The sequence below is a fragment of the Cygnus atratus genome, chromosome 17, assembly GCF_013377495.2.
Source record: "Cygnus atratus isolate AKBS03 ecotype Queensland, Australia chromosome 17, CAtr_DNAZoo_HiC_assembly, whole genome shotgun sequence".
Taxonomy (NCBI): Eukaryota; Metazoa; Chordata; class Aves; order Anseriformes; family Anatidae; genus Cygnus; species Cygnus atratus.
In genome coordinates, this window is record NC_066378.1 from 14,022,022 (window position 1) to 14,044,511 (window position 22,490).

At 50.0% G+C, this 22,490-nt stretch overlaps 1 protein-coding gene across 1 annotated transcript; it reads left to right on the plus strand.

The window, feature by feature from the left end:
- The first annotated feature begins 44 nt into the window (after positions 1-44).
- Positions 45-20,350, plus strand: UBE3B (ubiquitin protein ligase E3B). The gene is made up of 27 exons (XM_035565776.2): positions 45-96; positions 512-681; positions 773-893; positions 1,978-2,037; positions 2,379-2,483; positions 2,594-2,690; positions 3,214-3,299; positions 3,972-4,054; positions 4,770-4,875; positions 5,551-5,671; positions 6,016-6,193; positions 6,574-6,743; positions 7,472-7,639; positions 8,331-8,502; positions 9,263-9,381; positions 9,951-10,065; positions 10,501-10,600; positions 11,200-11,319; positions 11,653-11,829; positions 11,918-12,028; positions 12,344-12,481; positions 12,906-12,971; positions 14,726-14,784; positions 16,787-16,969; positions 17,309-17,420; positions 17,791-17,883; positions 18,340-20,350. Exons 2-27 carry the CDS (start codon positions 521-523, stop codon positions 18,529-18,531), a joined length of 3,213 nt encoding a protein of 1,070 aa, XP_035421669.1. The 5' UTR covers positions 45-96; positions 512-520; the 3' UTR covers positions 18,532-20,350.
- The last annotated feature ends 2,140 nt before the right edge of the window (positions 20,351-22,490 follow it).

Consider the following 22,490-nt stretch of genomic DNA (forward strand, 5'->3'; position numbering starts at 1 on the left):
GTTCTCCCGTTTCCCGCGTGCAGGTGATGTTACGAGGCCGGGGCCGGAGCTGCACCGCTGGGCCTGCCCTGCACCTGCGGAGGCCGGGCGGCGACGGTACTGCCGTTTGCTCGCTCGTTCCGCGCTTCGGTTCCGCCGCCCTGCCTCAGGCACCGGCACCGAGGCCGGCACCGAGCTCCGCGGCCGCTCCCCCGCAGCCCCGGGGGCCGTGACCGGGCTCCGCCCCGCGCTGTTTTGTGAGCCCCGCGGTGCTGCTGGGTGCTGCTGGGCGCTGCTGGGTGCTGCTGGGCGCTGCTGGGTGCTGCTGGGTGCTGCTGGGCGCTGCTGGGTGCTGCTGGGCGCTGCTGGGTGCTGCTGGGTGCTGCTGCCCCGCCGCGGTGCTGGGAGCGGGCGCTCAGCCCTAACCCGAGCCCCCTCTGCGCGTCCCTGCTTCGTCCCCAGCCCCGGCTGCGGTGAGTGCTTCTTGCCTTCAGTTCGCTTCGTGTTTTCTTTCCTTCCGTTTGTTTTTCAGGCTGTGAAAATGTTCAGCGCCAGCCGGTCCTCCAAAGCGCAGTTCCTCGACAAGGCGCGCCAGGCCCGGGAGGAGCGCAGGGAGCTGAAGGAGCGGGAGCGTGCCGCCGTCCAGATCCAGGCCCTGGTCAGGAGGTTTCTGTGCCGCTGCCGCTTGCAGAGGGAGGTCAGGTGCGTGACGGGTCTGCCCTCCGCGCTCTGCTCTCGATCAGAGCGGCGTGCTGGGGTTTAACCGCCGGTGTCGGTGTTCCCCCTTTCCTAGGGGAGAAGTGGAGGATTTCTTCGGGGCGAATGAATCCGCCTCGAGCAAAAGGAGCGCGCTTTGTGTCTTCAGAATTGCTAGGAAGCTGCTGTTTGTTTTTAATCACAAAGAGGACAAAGAGGTAAGGTTTCTGCTCCGACGTTCCTTTCAATGACGTTGACGTTGACTCTGTTTAAATAGTTACCCAGTGTTCCTGTAGGCTCTTGCAATATCTTTTGGCTTCAGAAACGTGATCTCTGCCTCCTGGTCCTTCTCGGAGAGGTCTTACTGCGGGACTGAAATAGAAGAACCCCTGAATGTTTCAGCAGTGGTTCTGTGCTCGGGGCATAGTTTAACAACTGTTTTTCCTGGTGACCGTGCAAGCAGCGGAAATTGAGCTGTGCCTCATGATTTTGTCAGCTAGGCCAGCTCCCCAGGCAGGCACGTTGTGGCAGCCCACAAAGATCTGTCCTGGCATAGTGCAGGGTGCGGGCTGTTTGTATTGCAGCTGCTGTTCTGACCTTGCCCCGGATTTGTGGCTTCGGGGTAAAGCCCTGTGCTGTAGTGTCTCTGTCCATGAAATGATGATATTTTTTTCCCTAGAAAGCTGTGAGGGCTAATTGAAAAGAAAACAATTGAAAAAATGAAAGGCTGTATTTAAATTGCAGCAGCAGTGGGTGACTTTTTAAGTCCTTGTTCCAATGAACTCCTCCTGTTGACAAAGGGACAAATGCTGCGAATGCATCTTTCTGGATTTACAGCATGAAAACCAAACGTGAATACCACATACAGAATCTTTAGGTGCCTGCTATCCGTTTGGAGTTCTGCGTTACGGTAACGAGGTGCACTGCTGAAATCTGTCTCCTCTCCTTCCCCTTCCAGCAGCACATCAGTCCCCTGGGAGCCAGGGACCGGCCTGTGCTTCTTTGCGCTCTGTTCCTGGGCACCCCCCTCAGTTTGGATACCAGACTGGGAAGGCTGAGGAATTCCTCCTATTTACGAGCAGGGTGGCCAAGGAGAGAGCTCTTCTGCACAGTGCGTGTAGATGAGCCCTCGGGGAAGGAGCCAGCAGCAGTGCCCGTGGGGAACGTGTCTGGAACGCTTGCTGTGTCCATATGTAGCGACCTTGCTCCCTCTGCTGCGCTGTTCCTCGCGCTTTTCCAGCATAGCCCCTACTGCAGTTAGAACTAACATCGCTTCTGTTGTTATTCTGTCTGTTTTTGCAGAGATTCGAAAAGCTGTGCCGTTGTATTCTAAATAGTATGGATGCTGAGAACGAGCCCAAGGTCAGCAGGGCGTTGTTTTGTTTTGTTTTTCTGTGGGTGGGGATTTAGGTTGGTGGTGTTGGAATTATTTAGCTTTCAAACCCCGCTGAACATGGCTGAGATTCCATCGTGGCTGTTCGGACGGGTTCCTCACCAGCCCTCCAGTATTTTTAGTGTCCTTCCGTGGTGGGTGGTGTGCCCTGACCAAGTGTTCTCTGGGAAGAGAGCTAACCTGGCTCCGCTGCTGGGTTCAGCGGGGCTCTGAGGAGGTGGTTTTGTTGCAGAGCTTCCTGGTAATGTATTTAGCCCGTCAGCAGCACAAACACTGATCGCTGCTCCCGTTCGTATCCTGCCTGCCTCAGGTGTGGTACGTGTCCCTGGCGCTCTCCAAAGACCTCACGCTCTTATGGATCAAACAGATCAAGGACATTTTGTGGTTCTGCTGTGAATTTCTCAAGCAGCTTAAGGTAAAAAAAAAACAACATTTTCTTTGCGTTTTTGTCTGCCTGCATCTAACAACTCTGCAGTTTGTCACAGAGGTGATTAGATTTATTAATGCTGGTGCTTCTTTTTGCAGCCTGACATCTTACAAGACTCCAGGCTGGTCAATTTGCACCTCACGATGCTCGTCACCTTCACAGACACTTCTACCTGGAAAATCCTTCGGGGAAAAGGTCGGTGTATCCAGTTCAGTATCTTAAGGCACTGATCTGGGACTTGTTTGTGCAATCTCCTGAATACTGTTTCTGCACCTGCCTTCTCCCCATGCTTACCACAAAGATTTGCTATGCCTGTGCTTGCACAGAGCATGGAATGGCAGTAAGGATTCCTTTGAGATGAAGGAGGCTACTTGCCTTAGAACAGCAACAGCTGTTGCAAGGTTTTTATAGGCCTCCAGAGTCTCACTCACCAGAATTGTTCAGAGGATAAAGGGATGTACATTTAACTCTGTGTTTGTGGAGGAAATACAGAGAAAAAGTGAACAAGTGTAGTGAGGAAATGCGGCTCTTATAGCTTAAACGTTCCATTTTACCAAAACTTGGTGTGAAGTGCTGCTAAAACGGTCCTTTTGCACATAAGGGCAAGGAACTTGTGCAAGAAGGGCTCGTGAACTGACGCATCAATTCATAGTTTGTCAGAGAATAAGCAGTGCAACTGTGATACTGGTTTAGTAACGTCGCTGTTTTAACCCGGAAGGTGAAACCCTGCGGCCTGCCATGAACCACATCTGTGCTAACATCATGGGGCACCTCAACCAGAAGGGATTTTACTCTGTGCTGCAGGTCAGTCTTGGGCACCTACAATTGTCTTCAGTTTAGTCCGAACAAGCCCCAGTCTCGTGCTGCAGTCCATGCTCTGAGGAAGCTTTTGTGATCTCTGGGTGCTGGTTCCTCGGGGAGAGGCTGGGTGGGGAGCACTGGTGATTTGTGTGGGCGTGCTTTTCTTCAGAGCAGCAGAGCAGAGTCTTCCTATCGAGCCCAAATACATCGTCTGCCTTCTGTCGCTACTGCCAAATCTAAATGCTACTTCATCGTCTTATAACAAGAGCAAGGACTTTTGAATGTTTTTCCTAACTTTGCTGCTGACTTACTGCGTGGATTTGGGTTGTGTGCTGTCCTGTTGGGGAAAGGAACTGATGTCATTCTACTTAATCCTTTAAATTAGAATGATACTAAAAGCAGCTGTGAGCATTGCCTGTTAATTTTAAAAGGCCTGGGAATCTTCTGAGTACAGTTCCTAGAGAAATAAGAACTGCAGGCTGCCTGATTTGAATGCAGTTTCTCTATATGCCGTTGTTAACCTGGACCTTTTGGTTTTGGCCAAATATCTAGTAGTTCTTTTTCATTTTTTTTGGTGTTCTTTCCTGGCTCTGAAAACGAACGCAGCATCTTTCACAAACAGTTATAATCTTTTATCTGAGGACTGCAGGGTTTTTTTTGTTTGTTTTATTCCAGATTTTGCTAACTAATGGCTTGGCAAGATCCAGACCATCCTTGTCCAAAGGCTCTTTAACTGCCATCTTCTCCCTCGCGTTGCGGTAAGGCAGCCAGAGCGGCTTGAGGTGATGTGCAGCCAAAGGCTTTCGTGTGCTGTTGCAGACCTCTCTCTGTGCCAGTCTCTTTGTGCCTTTGGGAGCTTCTCCCTGATAAAAGAGCTGCTTTAGGCAAATAGTTCACTTTCCTGTCATCGTTTTTTCAGGTCAGAATGCTATTAAGTTAGTAATAAGTGCTAGCATAAGTCTAGACTTGGGAGTGCAGTTCCAGTTCAGAATACAGGATCAGCTTGCTGTTCTGCTGAATCCTCAGAAGGGACCGGAGCTCTCTGGATAAGTACAGTTGTGCCCCTTCATGATGAACTGCTGTTGCACGCTTATCTGTTACCGTGGAGAGCTCTTGAATATGTCTCCTAACTTCTGCGTAAGGAAAACATCATTTAATTACTGTCTTCATGGCAGTGGGGAGAGGGGAAACTTAGGAGATGAACCGCTTAACATTTGTAGCTCTCTGGGTTGCGTGGATGTGCCGTGTAAAAATACGTTATGCTGTGAACTGTTTGACTTACTATATTCCCTGGAGTCATGATCAATTTTGTGAACTTGCTGTGATAACAGCAGTGTAAGTGAACGCTCTTTTCCAGTCATGCTTCTTGATGGGGGTAGAATCAGAAGCCAGTCCTGAATGGCTCGGTTAGAAAGACTGCTTCTTACTTTGCTAGGTCAGATACCTTGCACTGAAGTATTTTTCTCTCTGTAGACCTGTGATTGCTGCACAATTTTCAGACAATCTGTTGAGGTCGTTTCTGATCCATATCATGTCTGTGCCTGCTATAATGACTCATCTCGCTACTCTAACACCTGAGGTAAGTGGGTGAGGTAACAGTACCAAAAATCCACTGAGTATCACACAGGGCCACTTGTTATTCCATTTTATCAGCTCTTAGAACAGAACATTGGCATTTCTTTTCCAATTTCAAGCTCTGCTGAGGAAGTGCTTGATGCCTCCACATGCTCCGGGCTTCTAATACCACAGGAGTTATCAACACTAGTGAGGTGATGGACTGAACTGTCCTCAAATAAATAAATAAAACAAAGATAAAGAAATATGTGACACGCAGCTTGAATTTTTGCATGTCATTATTCTTCCGTTTCTGTAATTGTAGGCAAAGGCAAAATAGAAATCAGTCTGTTGCATGGCAGAGGATCTCTGATGGGAACTAGCAGGCTGTCCTCTAATTAATTAAACGTGTCTGCTCCTCTGCGTAGCTTGGTGCAGACAGCAATTGTTGCGCAAAATGGGCATTCTGTGCTCTTGCAGACAGTTGAAAGTCTGTCTATAACTAGAAGGTGGCCTGTTCAGCTGCAAAGTTTTTCATTTCTTAGAGCAGCTTCGTGTCAAGGACTTACTCTCTTCAACAGTTTTAACTTTCTGATTTATCTGGAAAGGCGAGTAAGTCCAAATTGCTGATAGCAGATGAGCTATGGTTGTTCTGTGTGGTGCTTCTCAGCCTCACCTGCAGTTAAATTCTGTATTTCAGCGGCTGGCAGTGATAGAATCTCATGAGCTTTTCCGCAAGTTCATCCTGTTCTTAAGTCGTGAAGTGCAGTGCCGAGATGTCTGCGTGTGCTTAGAAGGAAGTCACACTCTGTGTTTGTTGGGTAAGCACCTGTAAGATGTCCTTCTTCTGTGCTTGGAAGAGAGTCTTGACTCGCATCTTCATTCTCCATGGGTCAGATCTGCCTCCAATTCACCAAATTTTACCCTTATTTAGATAGTTACAGATGAGAAGGCTGCAAGAGAATGCCAAAGGGATGCACCACCTTAGTGGTTGATGTGATGGAAATGGCTTCCTGTAGGGTAGCCTCTAACAGTAATTTTTTATCGGTAATCCTTTTGTGGACTTGAAAATCGTTGTGAGTTCTTTTTGTCTCTTTTATCTGTAACCGCTGTCCTGCAGTACTTGTGCCTCTTTTAAGTTTTGCTGTACTGGTTGTTCTGCCAGGTAATCTTGTGTTCTTGGGCTCCTTGAACGATAAAGTTCTTGAGGAGGAGACAGCTCATTTTGTGGGTGTGCTCATTCACATGCTCTCCTACTGCCAGAAGTACGTTTCCCAAAAGAAATCCAATCTTACCCACTGGCATCCTGTTCTGGGCTGGTTTTCACAGACTGTGGATTATGGGTAAGTAAAGACAACCTTATGGTGATAGATGGTTTAAGCCTCTATTTATTTATAGGCTGCAAAGTGCTTTATGATTTGAGATGAACAGTGTGACCCTATCCAGAATAACTTCTCAGCTATTTCAGGTTATATCTGCACAATTTAAACCGTCTCATTCATACACAAATGATTACATGAGGAAATTCAATTGGTATAGTCAGACTGGTAACAGTGGCCATGCTGGCACGCTTGGTATAGGACCTGTATATTGTTTTTTCCTTTGAGGACCATCTGCAGGGTGGGTTCGTACTCCGTTCTGGCTGTGAGCTAAGTGTATCGGAGTATCCCCGGTGTTTTATACCAGCCTGCCTTTTAACATCTCTCTCTGACTTGTCTTTCAGACTGAATGAGTCCATGCCTCTGCTGACAAAGCAACTGCAGCATCTCTGGGGAGTCCATATGATTCGCATCCTCTTCAGTGATGTGCTCAGCAAGAAATTGCTGGAGAATCAGGAAACAGCTCAGCTGCCAGCACAGCCAGCTTCCCCTCAGAACAGCCTCCCTATGAAGAGTCAGTTCTGGAGGGCTGCTTTTGTGTCTACATGCTGGGGGGAGAGGGGTTGCGTGCATGTGTGTGTTTCTCTCTCCCAGTCTCACAGGAGCTGGACTTTTCCACTTAAGCTAAAAGCTTTGGGTAATTACTTGCAGCAGCTGCCGCTGCTTAGGTGGGGATATGATCTAAGTTATTTGTAATTCCAGCTCACAATGCCTCTGTGACCCGGGGCAAGTCTTGTACTTTGGTGCCGTGAAAATATGTGCTTATTTTAGCAGTTTTTTTCTTTATTGTTGCTCAAGTAGCTAAAGTGCTTACTGCTTTCCGAGGCAAGATGGGGAGGCCAGCTTCCCACGTGAAAAGCGAGGTGAAGCTGGCTTCTGGGCCTGTGAAGCATGAGGATTCTGCAGAAGCAGATTTAGAAGAAGACAGCATGTTTAGAATAAGACAGGTAGCTATTTTCCAGCTGCTGTCCATAGCGCTAGATCCTGTGGCTCATTAGTTACTGCAGTTCTGGTAAGGTTTTAAGCTCCAGAGTAATGTCCCCCGCGAAACATTCTTCTGTGTTGCTGGCAGCTATACAGCGTTCTGTGAGAAAAATCTACCAAAACCTACTGTCCGTGCAGTGACCCAGTTTGCTAAAATCCTCTTCACCGCAAGGTTGCCGAGTGGCTGAGGATGAGAAATGGTTTGGAATAGTGTTTCTGTCTCCTGAGCCAACGTTTCACGTGCTTCTCTGTCACCAGATCTTTTCAAGAGAGCTTTCCAGAAGTCTGCATCTGTCCGCAACATTCTCAAGCCTGTTGGGGGCAAGCGAGTGGACTCAGCAGAAGTGCAGAAGGTGTGCAGTATCTGCGTCCTGTACCAGACCACTCTCACAACCCTAACGCAGATCCGCCTGCAGATACTCACAGGTGAGGGCACATCTGTGCTTTTCAAATTGCTTAATAGTGGAGAAAAAATGGATTTTTCTTATTAAATTCTGTTGACTTGTTGGTAGTTTTATTACTGACAACGGTTTATTGACTGGTTGGGTGGAAGGCTTGTTCCATCCTGCATCATACACCTGATCAATAACATTCATCACTTCTTTATCAAGCATTAACACTCCAGAATACAAATTAAAGCAAGTTTTCCTATAATGAAACCTTGCTTACTCCATACCAAACTTAAGACTGAGTCAGTGTTTTCAAGAAGCCTGGCAATATTAATCTTTGTGATGGAAACACTGAATGCTTTCATACGTTTTAAGAACAAATTGCCTGTCTTCCAGATGCGTAGAGGAGGAGATGAGTGCTCTTTTGGTCTGGTGGACGGAGTGGAGGAAGGAGTCCACAGTGGGAGAGGGCTGCAGATATGCAAATAATTAATCCCTCATTAAAAAGCCTTCTTTTTTTTTTTTTTTTGGCTTTCCTGGTGACTGTACATCTCCTCTTAATACAGACAGGCCTGGGAGCCCAGTGTGATGCCAATGTTCCCTTCAAGCAAGGGGTTGCTTTGCAAAAGGATCTGTCAGCTCCGAGTTTCACTTCTCTCTTCGAGTATGCACAAATAAGCAGGCAGAGAAAGCTTTCCTGAGTGTGCTTTGTATTTTTCCATTGCCAGGCCTCACCTACCTGGACGATCTGTTGCCCAAATTGTGGGCTTTTATCTGTGAGCTGGGACCACAGGGCGGGTTAAAGCTCTTCTTGGAATGCTTGAATAATGACACGGAGGAATCTAAGAGGCTGCTGGCCATGCTGATGCTCTTCTGTGACTGCTCCCGCCACCTTATCACGTAGGTAGCGAGAGGAGGGAGCGCTCTAGATCTGTAACGTGAAACTCTTGTGTTTCTTAGGTTTCAGGAGGAATAGTTAATGTATTGCTGACTTTGCTTAAAGACAGCTGGGTAGAGTAAAGCAGCAGGCTTTTCAAATGCAATCCTGAGGAAGAGAGGGCTTCGAAAGGACTTCCCCCATCGGCCTTGGGCTGCTTCAGGAATATACAGCTGGCTGAAGTGGTGACAAAATATTGCAGAACTAGCTAGGGAAGGGACATAAACATTGCTGCTGCTTATGGGCAGCAGTTGCATCAGTCCAAAGCATATTCCGTGTTGGCTCCAGATGAGCTTTTGATGGTGGTTCAGCTGCAAGGAAGCTCTGCAGCTTACGTGCTTCTGTTTGCAACTCTTGCTGTATCGCTCACTGACTTGCACAGCACAAGGGATGGGAGAGGTGGTGGAAAATTGTCCTTGCTGGTCAGTCGAGACAGTTTTCTTAGCTTGGATGATGAAAAAGGTCTCCTGGGGACTAGCGCATAGGTCCTTTTAACTATGAAATACTGTCTGCTTCTATCGTAGACCTTTCATGCTCTTTTCTGTTAGGATCGAATATCAATTAAAATCGGTTAATAGGGTTTAGTTGTTTATGACTTCAGATCCTCGTGTGTGTCAGTTGTCATAGAAATAAGCTGCTGCTAAAGGATAATGTGCCTTTATGAAAAAATTCAAAAGGGAGTTAAATTGACACTTGCACATTTGCATTTGTTTTCTCCGATAGGATTCTTGATGACATAGAAGTCTATGAAGAGCAGATTTCATTCAAACTGGAGGAGCTTGTTACCATCTCATCTTTTCTGAATTCCTTTGTGTTTAAGATGATCTGGGATGGAATTGTGGGTAAGTGCTTTCAGTAGCCTAAGTTGAGGATGCTATTAGAACAATATATGGCATTAATTTTTGAATATGGAGCTTCTGCTAATAATTGCTTTGAAGAAAAACATATTATTGTGTGGCTTGAGAATATGTCCCAGCGCTTTGGTGTCCAGATGCCACTGTCATGCTTGGCACCAAATACAATGCGCTCATCTATTTCAAGTGAGAATTTGTTACCGGACATGATGGGGATATTGACTTTTGCCATCTTGCTAGAGTCTCTTTAGCTATCAGTGTCAGTCTGTATGTGGGAATAATTTCAGTACAGCTCGGTTCTCAGAATTGAATAAAATAGTCCATTTCTGTTGCAACGGCTTGGTTGGAGCTTGCTGAGATGGCCCTCGTGTAGCTAAGAGTTTTTCACTTTGATCAAAGAAGAGGGCGTCTGTCTCCTGGGAGGCACAAAATCTCTTCCTTCCCTCTGAAGGCAGTTAGGAGAAATACACCTCCCCTACCAGCATGGGACATGTTGCTCCTGGACACTCCTGTTACCTACGGTTCCTGCACGTTGTTGCTTTGTTCCTTTTGTTCAGAGAATGCCCGAGGAGAGACGCTGGAGCTGTTCCATTCTGTCCATGGCTGGCTCATGGTCTTGTATGAAAGGGACTGCCGCAGGCGTTTTGCTCCTGAGGACCACTGGTTGCGCAAGTAAGTGTCCCAGCTCGCGGCAAGGCTCCTGTGCAGCTCTCTGCTTGTCCCAGTGCAACAGCTCGCCTTGGGGAGAGTGGTTTGGGAACCCTTCCTTTAGATCGGGTGCCTTTCATTCTGCCTGCGAGGGCAAGGTTGGAAGTGCTCCCTGGGTTGCTTGCATTTAAGGATACCCCTTCTGTTGTGTTTAAATACCCCACAGAGGTGCTTCTCTTCTGTGGTGTCGTGGTAAGCTGCTGCTCGTGGAGGGCGATGCTCTGAAAAGGGACTCGGCACCCAGTGGCCTGCGTGGCTCTGGCCTTCTCAGATGTGTACACCTGAGCACCTTAAGTCACTTTTGAAGTCATTACGGGTTTCATCTCTGTCCTACCCCCAGCTATTTACTGTACCTGGGCGTTTCTCAGGGGTCTCTGAATCTGTGCCTTTCTTTGTAAGGGACCTCAAACCCAGCGTGCTCTTCCAGGAGCTGGACAAGGACAAGAAACGAGCCCAGCTGCTCCTGCAGTACATCCCGCATGTCATTCCCCACAAGAATGTGAGTGGGACAGGGGCAAAGGATGGGGGCTGAAAAGCCAGGGTGACCTGGGTAGCCTGGGATGGAAGGGACGTGTATCTTGAGCATTTTATAGGGTGAAGCGTGTGACTGGGATGCTAGTTAAATAAAGGTCGTCTCCTCCCTCCCCTGCTCTCGCCCATGCATTTCCTCTAAACTATCTTGGTTTCTTTCCCTGGGAGAGAGCTTATTTGTGTGGGCAGCTGCCTGAAGTCAGCCAGCAGTGCACCGTGTGGCTTTGGAGAGAGTCTTGATGCAGAGAGCGGTGTCTTTTTGCAAACAGCAAACCTGCAGAGAAGATGAATTTTTATGTGGTGATGGGAAAGGTGCTTTTACTTTCAATATTGTCGGGACCTCGTCCCTTCCAAAGCAGGGCTTCAAGAATTTCTCTGCCTCGCTGGGGAACAAGGAGGCAGATCCTCCCCGTTTCTAGTGAATAGGTGATGATGGTATAGGGCCAACCTGGGGACAGGACGATCGACAGCTAGTTGTAGCTGTGCATCAGGAACATCTGAAAGCCCTGCTGCATGGGAGGATGAGGATCCCTGTGAGTGAAAGCTTACCCGTGTTTTCTTTTTTAGAGGGTGCTTCTTTTCCGAAACATGGTTACGAAGGAAAAGGAGAAGCTTGGACTGGTTGAAACCAGCTCTGCGTCACCTCACGTCACCCACATCACCATCCGCCGCTCACGGATGTTGGAGGTGAGTGACTTGGCTTGCAGGAGCCAACAGGCCAGCAACTTGGCCTGACAAGGGAGGGACGTGAATATGTTTTTATCTTCTCAGTGGGTGCTGAGGGACCCTGTGGCAGTTCTGTCTGCTTTTTGATGAGTCAATGCTAGAGGGAAATGTTGGACTTCAGTTCAGACTGCTACAGACCTGGAGTTTTGACTAGGAAAAATGCCAGTCGTTTGGGACACGAAAATGCAATGACAAATGCAGATTTGTGTGTTGTACCCCTGTCTCTGCTGCATGTCTGCGTGGGTGTTTCACGTGTCTTACCACGTTTGTCCCGTGGCTCTCCGGTCTGCGTAGGATGGATATGAGCAGCTACGACAGCTTTCCCAGAACGCCATGAAGGGAGTGATCAGAGTGAAATTTGTGAATGATCTGGGTGTCGATGAGGCTGGTATCGATCAAGATGGTGTCTTCAAAGAGTTTCTGGAAGAAATAATAAAAAAGGTGTTCGACCCTGCACTCAACTTGTTCAAGGTACGCTGCAGGGTTGCGGATGCTAACTGTTGTGAGTAGCTGCAAACACAAACAGCCTGGCTCACTGTATTCTTCTCTCTGTGTGCAGACAACCAGTGGTGATGAGAGGCTGTATCCATCCCCAACATCTTACATTCATGAGAACTACCTGCAGCTCTTTGAGTTTGTGGGAAAGATGCTTGGGAAGGCTGTATACGAGGTGAGCTAAAGCAGCTGCACTAGGTTATTGTTACTGGTAGTATTGCACTAAGTAGTTCAGAGGCAGAATGACCTTCTCCACCTAAGGTAGTTCTTTAAAGGAAACAGAGTTCCCCTTTGTGTTTGCCTTTTTGCACCTTTCCATTAGCTAAGGGATTTTAAGAGGATGTGGCTTGCTTAGCTGATTTCAGTGCCTTACATCTCTGCATTTGTCCCACAACACATAATCTGTCCTGCAGGCCTCCTAGGTAACCAAAGATGTTGCACGTAGCAAATACACGGAGTGACTTTCCTTCTGCGTTCTTCTTGTCTGCAGGGAATAGTTGTGGATGTGCCCTTTGCTTCCTTCTTCTTGAGTCAGCTACTTGGACACCACCACAGTGTCTTCTACAGCTCCGTAGATGAACTTCCCTCCTTGGACTCCGAGTTCTATAAAAATCTCACTTCGATTAAGGTTTGAGCATTATTTTTCCTGACGTTCAACTCCCTTACCACTGGCTGCTGCTAGGAACACTAGATTTGCACATGCCTTTAGGGTTCTGATCGCCTTGAAAAACACCCTGAAAGTAGTAGTATTAGTGGAGCTGCGTGCTGATAGCAAAGCAAGTTGGCGTGCAGCGACCCTGTGTTTTTACTGGGGCAAGAGGGATGAAAAAGGAGTCTGAAGGTGTAAGCTTGGAACTGGAAATCAGTCATTCCCGAGTTTTAGCCTCAGATTTTGTTCAGTCTCCCATAACTTCGAGCAAGTCGTGTATTTGTTGTGCTTTTTGCCTAGTTCCTTTTAGGGATCACATAGCGGGAGGGTGATACAGAAATGCAGAGCTGCTGTTCCTGCTGCTGAACGCGAACTTCTTTCCCTCTCTTTGTTGTTCCCGTAGCGTTATGATGGTGATATCAGTGACTTGGGCTTAACGCTGTCCTACGATGAAGATGTGATGGGTCAGGTAGGCTCTTATTCATTTTATTAATTACATGGACCTCATCCCTGCTGTGTTCCCAGCACCTTTCCTGTGCTATCTGTTGATGAACACCGATAGTGAGTCCACAGTCTTGGCTCAGGCAATCCCTCTTGCTCCGGCTAGATCCTAGCTGTTTTCTGCAGGGATTGTCTCCTTTGTCTGTCTGTCTGATGTTTCCAGGAAGAGCCTCAGAAGCACAGAGAGCGATCCTGAGGATCGCTGCCTGCTGCTGTGGGAAAGCCTGTGATGCCCGAAGTGGCAGGCTGTGAATATAAGCAGTTAGCAGCAGAAGTAGGTTTGATCCCTGAGCAGAAGTATCCTATCTTTCATTAGTGTCTGTAGGGCAGAGACACTCACCTGACGTCTGTGTGGCCAGCAGAAGGCATCTACTTTTCTCTGCTGAGCTTTCTGATAGCTGGTTTTGGGCATCTAACAGGCAATCTGTTCAGACTCGTGCTACGCAGAGCGCTTTTCACTCTGATTCTGGGTGGGTAACTTGCATGCTGTACGTGGCCCCATCTGACCGAGAACCTCGAGGAGATTGACTCGTAAATGACCTCGTGTTTGATTGCGGTTAGGGCTTAGCTCCGCTCTCCTTTTACAAAAAAATGCCTGTACTCAAAGGCTGGCTCAGATTCAGAGGTTGTCTGAACTCAGCCGTAGGATTCTGTGGCTTCGTTCACTATTTAGCCGTGGGCAGAGAATAGCTCTTTCAACAAAGTTTGCCCTCTGACCCTTAACTTTTCTAGTGCCAGGATTTTTTCTTTTCTAGTTGAAAAACATTGTTTTATGCTTTCCACTTTAAAAACAAAGTAAGAAACCAGCATATGAGAGCCCAGCAATAAGACATTGAAGGCTGCAGCACTCCAAAGTTCAGGATAAACCCGGGGATTCTTGTTTGCATTGTGCTTTGGCCATCCTGAAGCAGCCGGGTGGGGTAACCCTGTGGTTCCTGAATGCACTTATCCATCCTTGCTAGGTACAAGGCTGTGTTGGGCACAAGGGAGCTGAGCTTGTTCCCTGTGCCAGGCTCCATTTTGACCTTTGAAGTCACCTGGAAACGGAGCACAGAGGACACTGGGAATATGGGAACAGTGAATTCCTGCCTCTCTGGTGGTGCGTAGATGAGCCCTAACTGTTGCTGTAGCAAGCACCCCGAGGGTCCCTGCCGTTATCTGTGAGCAGTGCTGTCGGCTGAGCACCAGGCTTTGGCCTGACAGGGCAGGAAGGATCCTTCCCCCCATCTTGCTTTCTGAGCACGCTCTGCTTCGTGTTTTGAGTGCCCAGCTTGAGGGAGTGAGCTCCGGGGAGCTCTGTCACTCAGGTGGTCCCAGGTGAGACTCGTGGAGCAGATAGCTTCGGACCGGGCTGTTAGACTGGGCCATGCGGAGGCTCTGAGGTTGTTCTGTCTCTGGATTCTGAGTTTGCGACAGTGCCCCAGGGCTCTTTGAATTGATTTGTGTGCGGGTCAGCAGTGATGGATCAGACGAGAGAGGAGGCTTCCTCGAAGATGGGCTGGCACCACCGGTGGGAGAGTTGGAGTTCCCTGCTGCTCCGTTACCGTGTTAATAGTCAAGTGAAACTGGTTTGAGGCAGAAGCAGGATTATTACTTAAATTTTAAATCCTACTGTTTTAGTGTAAAAATAAATGTTTTTTGGGGAGGTAACAGCTTAGCGTGGCATTTCTTTCCATGGTGGTTCCAGGCAGTAATTAGCAATACAATCATTTCTTCCCTCAGCTGGTTTGCCATGAACTTGTTCCTGGAGGGAAGACCATTCCTGTTACCAATGAAAATAAGTAAGTACAGCAATTAGATTTTTAAGGTCATCACTGCAAAATACTTTATTCTTGCATCTGGAATGAATTGAAATAGATTAGAGTAGAAGGAGCCCATAAATATCGTAATAGAATTTACTGGTTACAGTTCATCGGCAGAAATTGTATTAAATTCGATTTGCAAAATAAAAATTGACAATTTACTTCTTGAAACAGTGCTTCTGAGGTCAGAGGCACACAGTCTGTGAGATTCTGCAGGATTTAATGATGGTGATAGATACAGACAGATGGATTCAAAGCAATTCAGGCACACAGTCGTGAACATAGAGGGCACAGATGCTCAAAGACACCTTGGAGCAGACAGATCTTCTCAGAATGATAACATGTGGCAGTTGTATAAAGCACTGTTCTTCAGAAGAGACAGTGTTGAATTCAAATGTAGTCGACAGTCGTACTTTAGACACAGGAAATCAGAGGAGACACTGAGCCCTGTAGCTATTTTCACAGATAACCGGCTTTTTTTAGATAGTTATCGTAAACGTCAACTCCAGAGCCTGAAAACCAAACCCACCTTTTTGTTCCCTTCATTTTTTTTCTTCTCTATACCCTTCAGTGATCATAAAAGCAGGGTAAAATATCTATTAAGCAGATGCGTGTTTGAACTGGTAATCTGGGGGTTGTTCTCTCTAATGGCAAGTGAAAGCTGGGTCCTACCTGAAGATTTATCTTTGTTAGCGTGCTTTGCAGTCTGAGCTTCCCAGTCTTCTCCCCTCTTGAGCTCTGACCAGGGAGTTTGCATTTGAAAGGATCTCTCTGGCTTGTCAGAAATCAGCTCAGGGAGGAGGTTGAAAGTCCTGTGTGTTGCTGTGCTCACTTACAGCAGAAACTTTGAAGCTTTTGTGCAGATGTGCACACAAATTGGTAGTTGAGAGGGAGCGGGAGAAGTATTGTAAGTGAAAGCAATCTGGAAACAGTTCTGTCTCTTAATGGCAGAGTGAGGTTACCTCGCTGAAAAGCCACTCGACGTGATCGTGGTGGTGTCTGCCTAGGAACTGATGAACAGCAGGGTCGGTTATTTCAACTGTTGGTAAGCTGAGGAAGAATGATGGTGCCTCCCTCTAATAAACACTGCACCTCGTCTGTACTCCTGGGATGCACGTGGAAATCTCCTGAGTTTTTTTAGTGTGTTAGTTCCGGCTCCAGTGAAGGCTCTGCAGAGCGTGACTTGTTAATCCCGAGGAACTGAAACCAGGCCTGTATTTTCACACTAGCAAAGCATTTCATATGCATGGTATTTCTAAGGATTGTGAGCAGACGCTGAATCCTCTTTTGCATGTACTGCATAGCAGTTCATGTGTTCTAAGGATCATCTAAAATGTGGTGGACTCTAACAAGATAGAAAACGTGGCTAGTGTAAGGCCTTGGCAGTGCTGCTTCTGTCTACGTAGCCGCTCACAGCAGTATCAAATTATTTTCTAAGCTGCATTTGTCTGAAAGAGCCATGGAAAACTCTGTGCAAAATCATCTGTCGGCTCTTTCCCTTCCAACTATTCCTGCTTACCGGCTTGCTCAGGAATGATACCCTCTTACAACCACGTTGATCAGCCGTGGGTTTCAATGCAGGCAGTACCAGAGCCCAGAGAGCTGATTTTCAGACCTAGAGAAGTTCCTGTCACTGGGGGCCTGATCCTTTAAAGAGGAGCTGCATGCTCCCCCTGTGTCAGCTGCTGTTCAGCCAGGGTTATTCAACTAACTGTTAGAGCCAGCTGGTCTCTGGGTTGGGAAGGAGCTTTGAGGAAGGACCAGGCAGGCCCAGAGACAGGAGGAAAAAAGTCCGGGCAGAGGAACAGCTCCTCCTGCTTAAATAAAGAGCAGGACCCTGGAGGAGAAGAAATAATGCCTCTCCAGGCAGTGCTAGTGCCCGTGGGCTGGAGAGGCAGGTTGGCAGCCCCGTGTCACACCAGCGAGGTGGGTGTCTCTTGCTGCTCCGTTTCCCCACCACCACCTTGCCCCTTGCCCGCAGGATCAGCTACATCCATCTCATGGCTCACTTCCGCATGCACACGCAAATCAAGAGTCAGACAGCGGCGCTCATCAGCGGATTCAGGTCGATCATCAAGCCTGAGTGGATTCGTATGTTCTCCGCGCCGGAGCTGCAGCGACTGATCTCCGGTGACAATGCCGAGATTGACCTCGAGGACCTAAAGTAAGTGGCCAGCTCAGTTCTGCTGCCTTTCCCACTCAGCAAACGAGGCTGGTTTATTGCCTAGTTATTTGGAGGCCTGCAGGAGACTGACTCCCAACTTCCCGCTCCTCCTAATTGGAATTTGAGGAGCAGATGGAAACAAACATAAAGAAGGACAAGTTCCTTAAAGCTAATTTGGAGAAAGTATTAACGAACATGAAGGGTCTTTTCCTCCGCTGGCATGCAATGGCTCCTGCGAGCAGAATTTCTCTCTGCCCTTCCCTTTTCTCTGATCCAGCCCCTTTGTGGGGGCTCTGGCTGCAGCGGGCCACGAGCCTGTCACAACCTTTCTCTCCCCAGAAAACACACGGTGTACTACGGGGGCTTCCACGGGAGTCACCGGGTCATTATCTGGTTGTGGGACATCCTAGCCAATGACTTCAGCCCTGAGGAGAGAGCGATGTTTCTCAAGGTAAATGCGGTCATTTCAGCCCAACTTGGAACTCGGGGTGGTTGGGCCAGCGCTGTTGCAGCCTGTTTTCTGCCCTAGTAGGAGTATCAGAATGCTTAATGCCTTAAAACCCCCACCCTGCTCCCCTGGGCGAGCAGAGGGGCAGCCCTGGGAGCAAAGGTGCCATAAATGCCCTTGCGCTGCCACGAACAGTCCTGCAGAGACGGCGGTTTTCAGAGGCTAGCAGAGCACCAAAGCTCAGCAGCGTTGTACCGCGGGGTGCTCAGATGCCAGTCCAAGCAGCTGTTCACTGCGACTGCATCAGCCACGTGTCTGTGGGAGCCCGGCTGCTCGCACTGCCGCTGTCTTTCACTGTCCATCACTTTTTCAGTTCGTTACCAGCTGCTCTAGGCCTCCACTTCTGGGCTTTGCCTACCTCAAGCCTCCGTTTTCCATCCGCTGCGTGGAAGTCTCTGACGATCAGGTAGGCGGCCTGCTCGCTCGTGTCCCCTGCATTCCCTGCCTCACCTCTGGCAGGCCTCTTTCCCTGCCCGGCCTCCTCATCTCCTCTGTCTGACCAGGAAACTAAACCGCAAAGATACGTGCTCCACGGGGGAAGGTGAAAGCAGCCTTCCACCAATAGGATGCTCATGGCTGCACCCCCCTTCTCCCGTGCACAGCAGCAATTGGGCTCCTATTGCTTGTCTGCAGGGTTATGTTTTCTCCTCGCATGTGACCTCTCTGTGCCACTGATCCTCTTCTGCACCCTGCAAAGGGACCCTGCGTGTGTAATGGCACTTGAAGTTAAAAGAGAAGCTCGTTCCTAGCAGCTGTGGGGAGCAGGGTTTTGGGGTTTGATTCTCCCTGTTCCCAGCAGACGGGCTCTGTGTTAGCACCTGTGTGTAGCCAGGATGAGCTCAGCATTTCTACCCCGTTCCAGGACACCGGGGACACGCTGGGCAGTGTGCTGCGGGGCTTCTTCACCATCCGCAAGAAAGAGCCAGGTGGGCGGCTCCCGACCTCCTCTACCTGTTTCAACCTCCTCAAGCTTCCCAACTACAGCAAGAAGAGCATCCTGCGGGAGAAGCTGCGCTACGCCATCAGCATGAACACTGGCTTTGAGCTGTCCTAGTTGCCATGGCCCTGGACTCCACGACAGGGGCTCTCAGAGCTGCTGACTGCTGCTGGAGGTGGAGGCCTTCACGCACAGAGTGGATCAGCCCTGCGGGAGCTGGCTGCTCGCTCGGAGGCCGGAGAGGTGCAGCTGATAATAGAGGTTTACAGGGAAGAGCTGCTGGGCTAGACAGGGCTGGCTCTTCCTGGGCACTTCTCCATGATGAAGGAGGTGATGGGCCTGCCCCAATACACTTCACTTGACACCCACGTAAATCATCTTTAAAAGCAAACCCCGGGGGAGCATAAAAGGAGCATTAAAAGTGCCAGTCAGTGTGACCGCGATACCCCCAGCAGGCTGGGCAGCTGCCGCAGGGGACCGTTTCTTTTTTCCTTTCCCAGGAGCTGGTCCAGTTTCTTACTGGGTGGAAGTCAGTCAGTGAAAAGCTGCACAAGGGCAGAAACAGGACTGAGCCCCCAAGGAGACGAGCACGAGGCAGCAGCACTGGATGTGCCACAAACAGGCACTCTTTACTCAGGTCAGGTACTGGGGGGGGGGCTTCCCGACACCCTTGCTCTGTGCAAGGCCCTTGCATTCGTCTCGAGAATGAACCACTAGTGCAGACGCAAGAAGCAGCAGGTTAAATGCGAGCAGATGGACCCTGCCACTCTCAGGAAGGCTTCGGAGTGCTGTAGGTTAAGAGCTCAAGCAGCAGGCGTGGGGGTCAGCGTGCTGAGCCAGCTGTGCCTCTGCCAAGCTCTTGCTAAAGCCTGCGATTTGGACGAAAGGAGTTGTTGTCAGAATTTGCTTGGGAGCAGAAGAGGTTTAATTTTATTTAGCTTCCAGAGTTCGGGAGCTGGCACACAGCTCGGGCAGCCCTCGCTCCCCAGCAGAGTGCTGCAGTGGGGCAGGTGCCCCCTGCCCTCTCTGGAAGGGGAACGTGTGGAGCCGCCGAGAGTCCTCTGGAAACCTCCCCTGGCAAAATTCCTCTCACGGGGACAGAAGTTTCACTTTGTCTGCAGTCTCTTTGGTTAGGGAGATGCACTGTTGCGGACTCAGACTTGGCCTCTGTGTAACAGCCACATTCACTTTGTTGCCAGAGTCTTTATTTTGGTTGCTTTGTCTCCTCCTGGCCTTACTTTTCCAGCTGCTGTTTGCCTGGAGCAGGCAGCTTTTTCAGGTGGTCGTGAATTTCAGGACGTTGCGTTTCAGGACAGCGTGAGCGTGTGGGGGTGTGTGCATGCGTGTATGTGTTGGGAAGGGGTGGACCCTTCCTGCTGTTTCTAACGAAGTCCAGAGCCTCATTTGTACAGTGTCTGCAGCTTCCCAGCCTGGATCCCTCGTGCTGCTGCACGCCCTGCCTCAGGCCCGGAGGGAGCACAGTTTGCCGGGCCGCTCGGGCCTTGCTGGGTCCTGGCAGAAAGGAAAGCCACGCACAGCCTCCTGCTCTGGGACAGGATTAAAAACCAGCCACCTTCCCCCCTTCCTCTGTCACTGCTCACTAACAAAACCAAACTCAGAGGCTGCCGGTAGCTCCGCTGGCCTGCCTCCCCCCTCGTCCCCTTCCTGGGGCGCTGGCGGCTCTCACCCTGCGCTCTGGCCCCTCCGCGCTGCACGGCCGTGTTGGGGCCTCGCTGCACGAGTCAGCTCGCAGCAGCCGCTTGGTGTGAGGCTGACGTACCCTGCCTCGTCCTCTGCCTTGCCTTGGTCCGTCTAGCGGGGATTTGCATCCGTGTCCTCGCAGGGAAGGTTCCCTGGGCTCTTTGGAAGAGGCCCTGCTACCCGCCGCGTGTTCGCATTTCAAGCAGACCCAGAAAATACTTGGCAACGTTCAGCCGAGAGGAAAGAAATGCCCTTCGCTTCATCCTTCTCTGTTCTGTCTGGCTTTAGCAGAGTTTCAGAAAGAAAGAAAGAATTTTATTTATTTTTTTTATTTTTAAATCAATGGCTGGAAGCGGCGTTGGGGTCCTTTTTCTGAGTCGTCTCGGTAATATTGAGCAGGAGTGATCGGAAGCGTTGGTGAGGGCAGGAATGTCTGCGTTCAGAGAACTCAAGGTACTGGACTAAGTCCAGAGAAGCTAAAGTTGATAGTAAAAAATAATTTGGTTAGGGTTTTTTGTTTGTTTTTCCATAGCGTTTCGGCATTAAGCTGTTGTTGATTGTGTAGTTGAGAGGTTTAGGCTCTGGGTTGCACCATTCATAGCGTGAAATCTTACGCGAGATCCCTCTTGTAGGAGAACGCAGTGTCTACATAGAGCACAGTGACTGCTCGATGAGACGTTTTGTTGAGCGCAGTGAGGTAAAATCTTTGCTCCCCTTTCCCCCTTATTCCTCAGGAGCACAATTCCTAGAAGAGATCTTAGCGCAGCCTTTGCTAGGTCCCTCCAAACCTGGAAATATTGCACTACAAGACGCCACATCCGATTTTATAGCTGGTGTATAAAACGTGATCGTCTGGTAAATGCCCCGGTGGCCGCGTGCACAAGGATATTTCTCCTGAGTAGCTGACTCCTGGCTGACTGAGAGGCTTTAACACGTTTTTCCCGTAGCAGAGGGCTGTGAGTGTGTCTGGTCCCTGCCTGCGCTGCTGCTTGCAGGGCAGGATGGCTCTGCCGTGGGAGATTGACTATTTTTTCTGTGGAAGACTTGCTGCCGGTGGAGCCTTTGGTACATCCCTTGGATAAGAAATGCAGGGAAGAGAAAAATAAACCTGGTGTGAGTAAGATGGCTGGACGTCTCTTCTTCCTTCCCCTAGGGGCAGGGAAACCGCTGGGTGTGGTGCTCCTGCTCAGGGCGCACGGCAGAGGTGGGAGCAGAGCTTTGGGGCGTTGATACTCCGCCAGCAGGTGGAGGCTGCTGTCACTTGGACGTCCCTTTTGTCAGGCTGGATCCTCTCATGTGCTCGGGTAGCCCTGAGATGGGCTCCTGGGGTGCTACTGGTGGCGATGAGAACAGCTCTGAGCCTGGAGGGACCTGGCAGGGTTGTTGTGAGCAGGATTTGTCCTTGGGCCTTAGAAGGTGCTTGGAGAAACGCTGTTTGGTCCACAGGGTGCTGTGAGTTGGGTCCTCGGTACCTTCAGGAGAGTAGAGGTGCTTCTTGGAGGTAGGGGTAAAGGGAGCTGGGCTGGAAGCCCCTGCTGATTTTCCCGTGTGGGGCCCTTCGCATCGGGCTTTTCCCCTCGCCTGGCTCTGGGAACGCTTCCTTGCAGGAGTGCGGAGCTGTGCCTGTCGCCGCAGGTCCAGCTTCCCCTCGGCGTTCAGGTGGGTACGTACGTGGTGGTGCTGCCCTTCGCTTACCAGCTTCAGAGCCCCACGTTGTCCCCCCCCCCCAAGCCAGGTCTCGCCGTGCTGACGGCCCCGCTCCCCAGCCGGGACCGCGGCGCTCGGGGCAGCCCCACGGGCACTCGGCTCGGCTGGGGAGAGGGCGCTCGGCGGGAGCGTGGAAGAGGGCTCCCAGTCAGTGTGCAAGCACCATTGTTTTGACACCGAGGCATATGGTGCCGTCAAAAACAGCAAAAAGAAACCCCACAGCAGATGCTGCAAAGGCAGAAAGCTGGCAAGAGACAGCCAGGCCTGCAAAATGCCTGCTCCGCCGTCGCTGCGTGGTGAGCCAGCAAGCGGGGAGCTTGCTGGGGCTGGCTCCATGCACGCCAGGACCGTGCCACGTCCCTGACCCGCTGCAGGCCAGTAGTCCTTCCCTCGATACACTCGTGGCCGTGCGCTGGGCAGGGGCTGGCTGCGTGTTGGGACGGAGAGGGAGGACGTGCCCTGCAGCACCGAGCGGCACGAGACAAAGCAGTCCTGCAGCTCAGTTTTCTGGTTGCTCGCACTTACTGAGACACGCACCAGCTCGTGCAGCCCGTTAGGGACCTGTGCAGGTGCTGAGCGGTCAGGCTGCTGTGGAGGTGGGAGAGCAGGATGGATTTCTGCAACACAGCCAGGGCCGAGTCTGCTTCTGCCCGATGCAGGGACTGTGC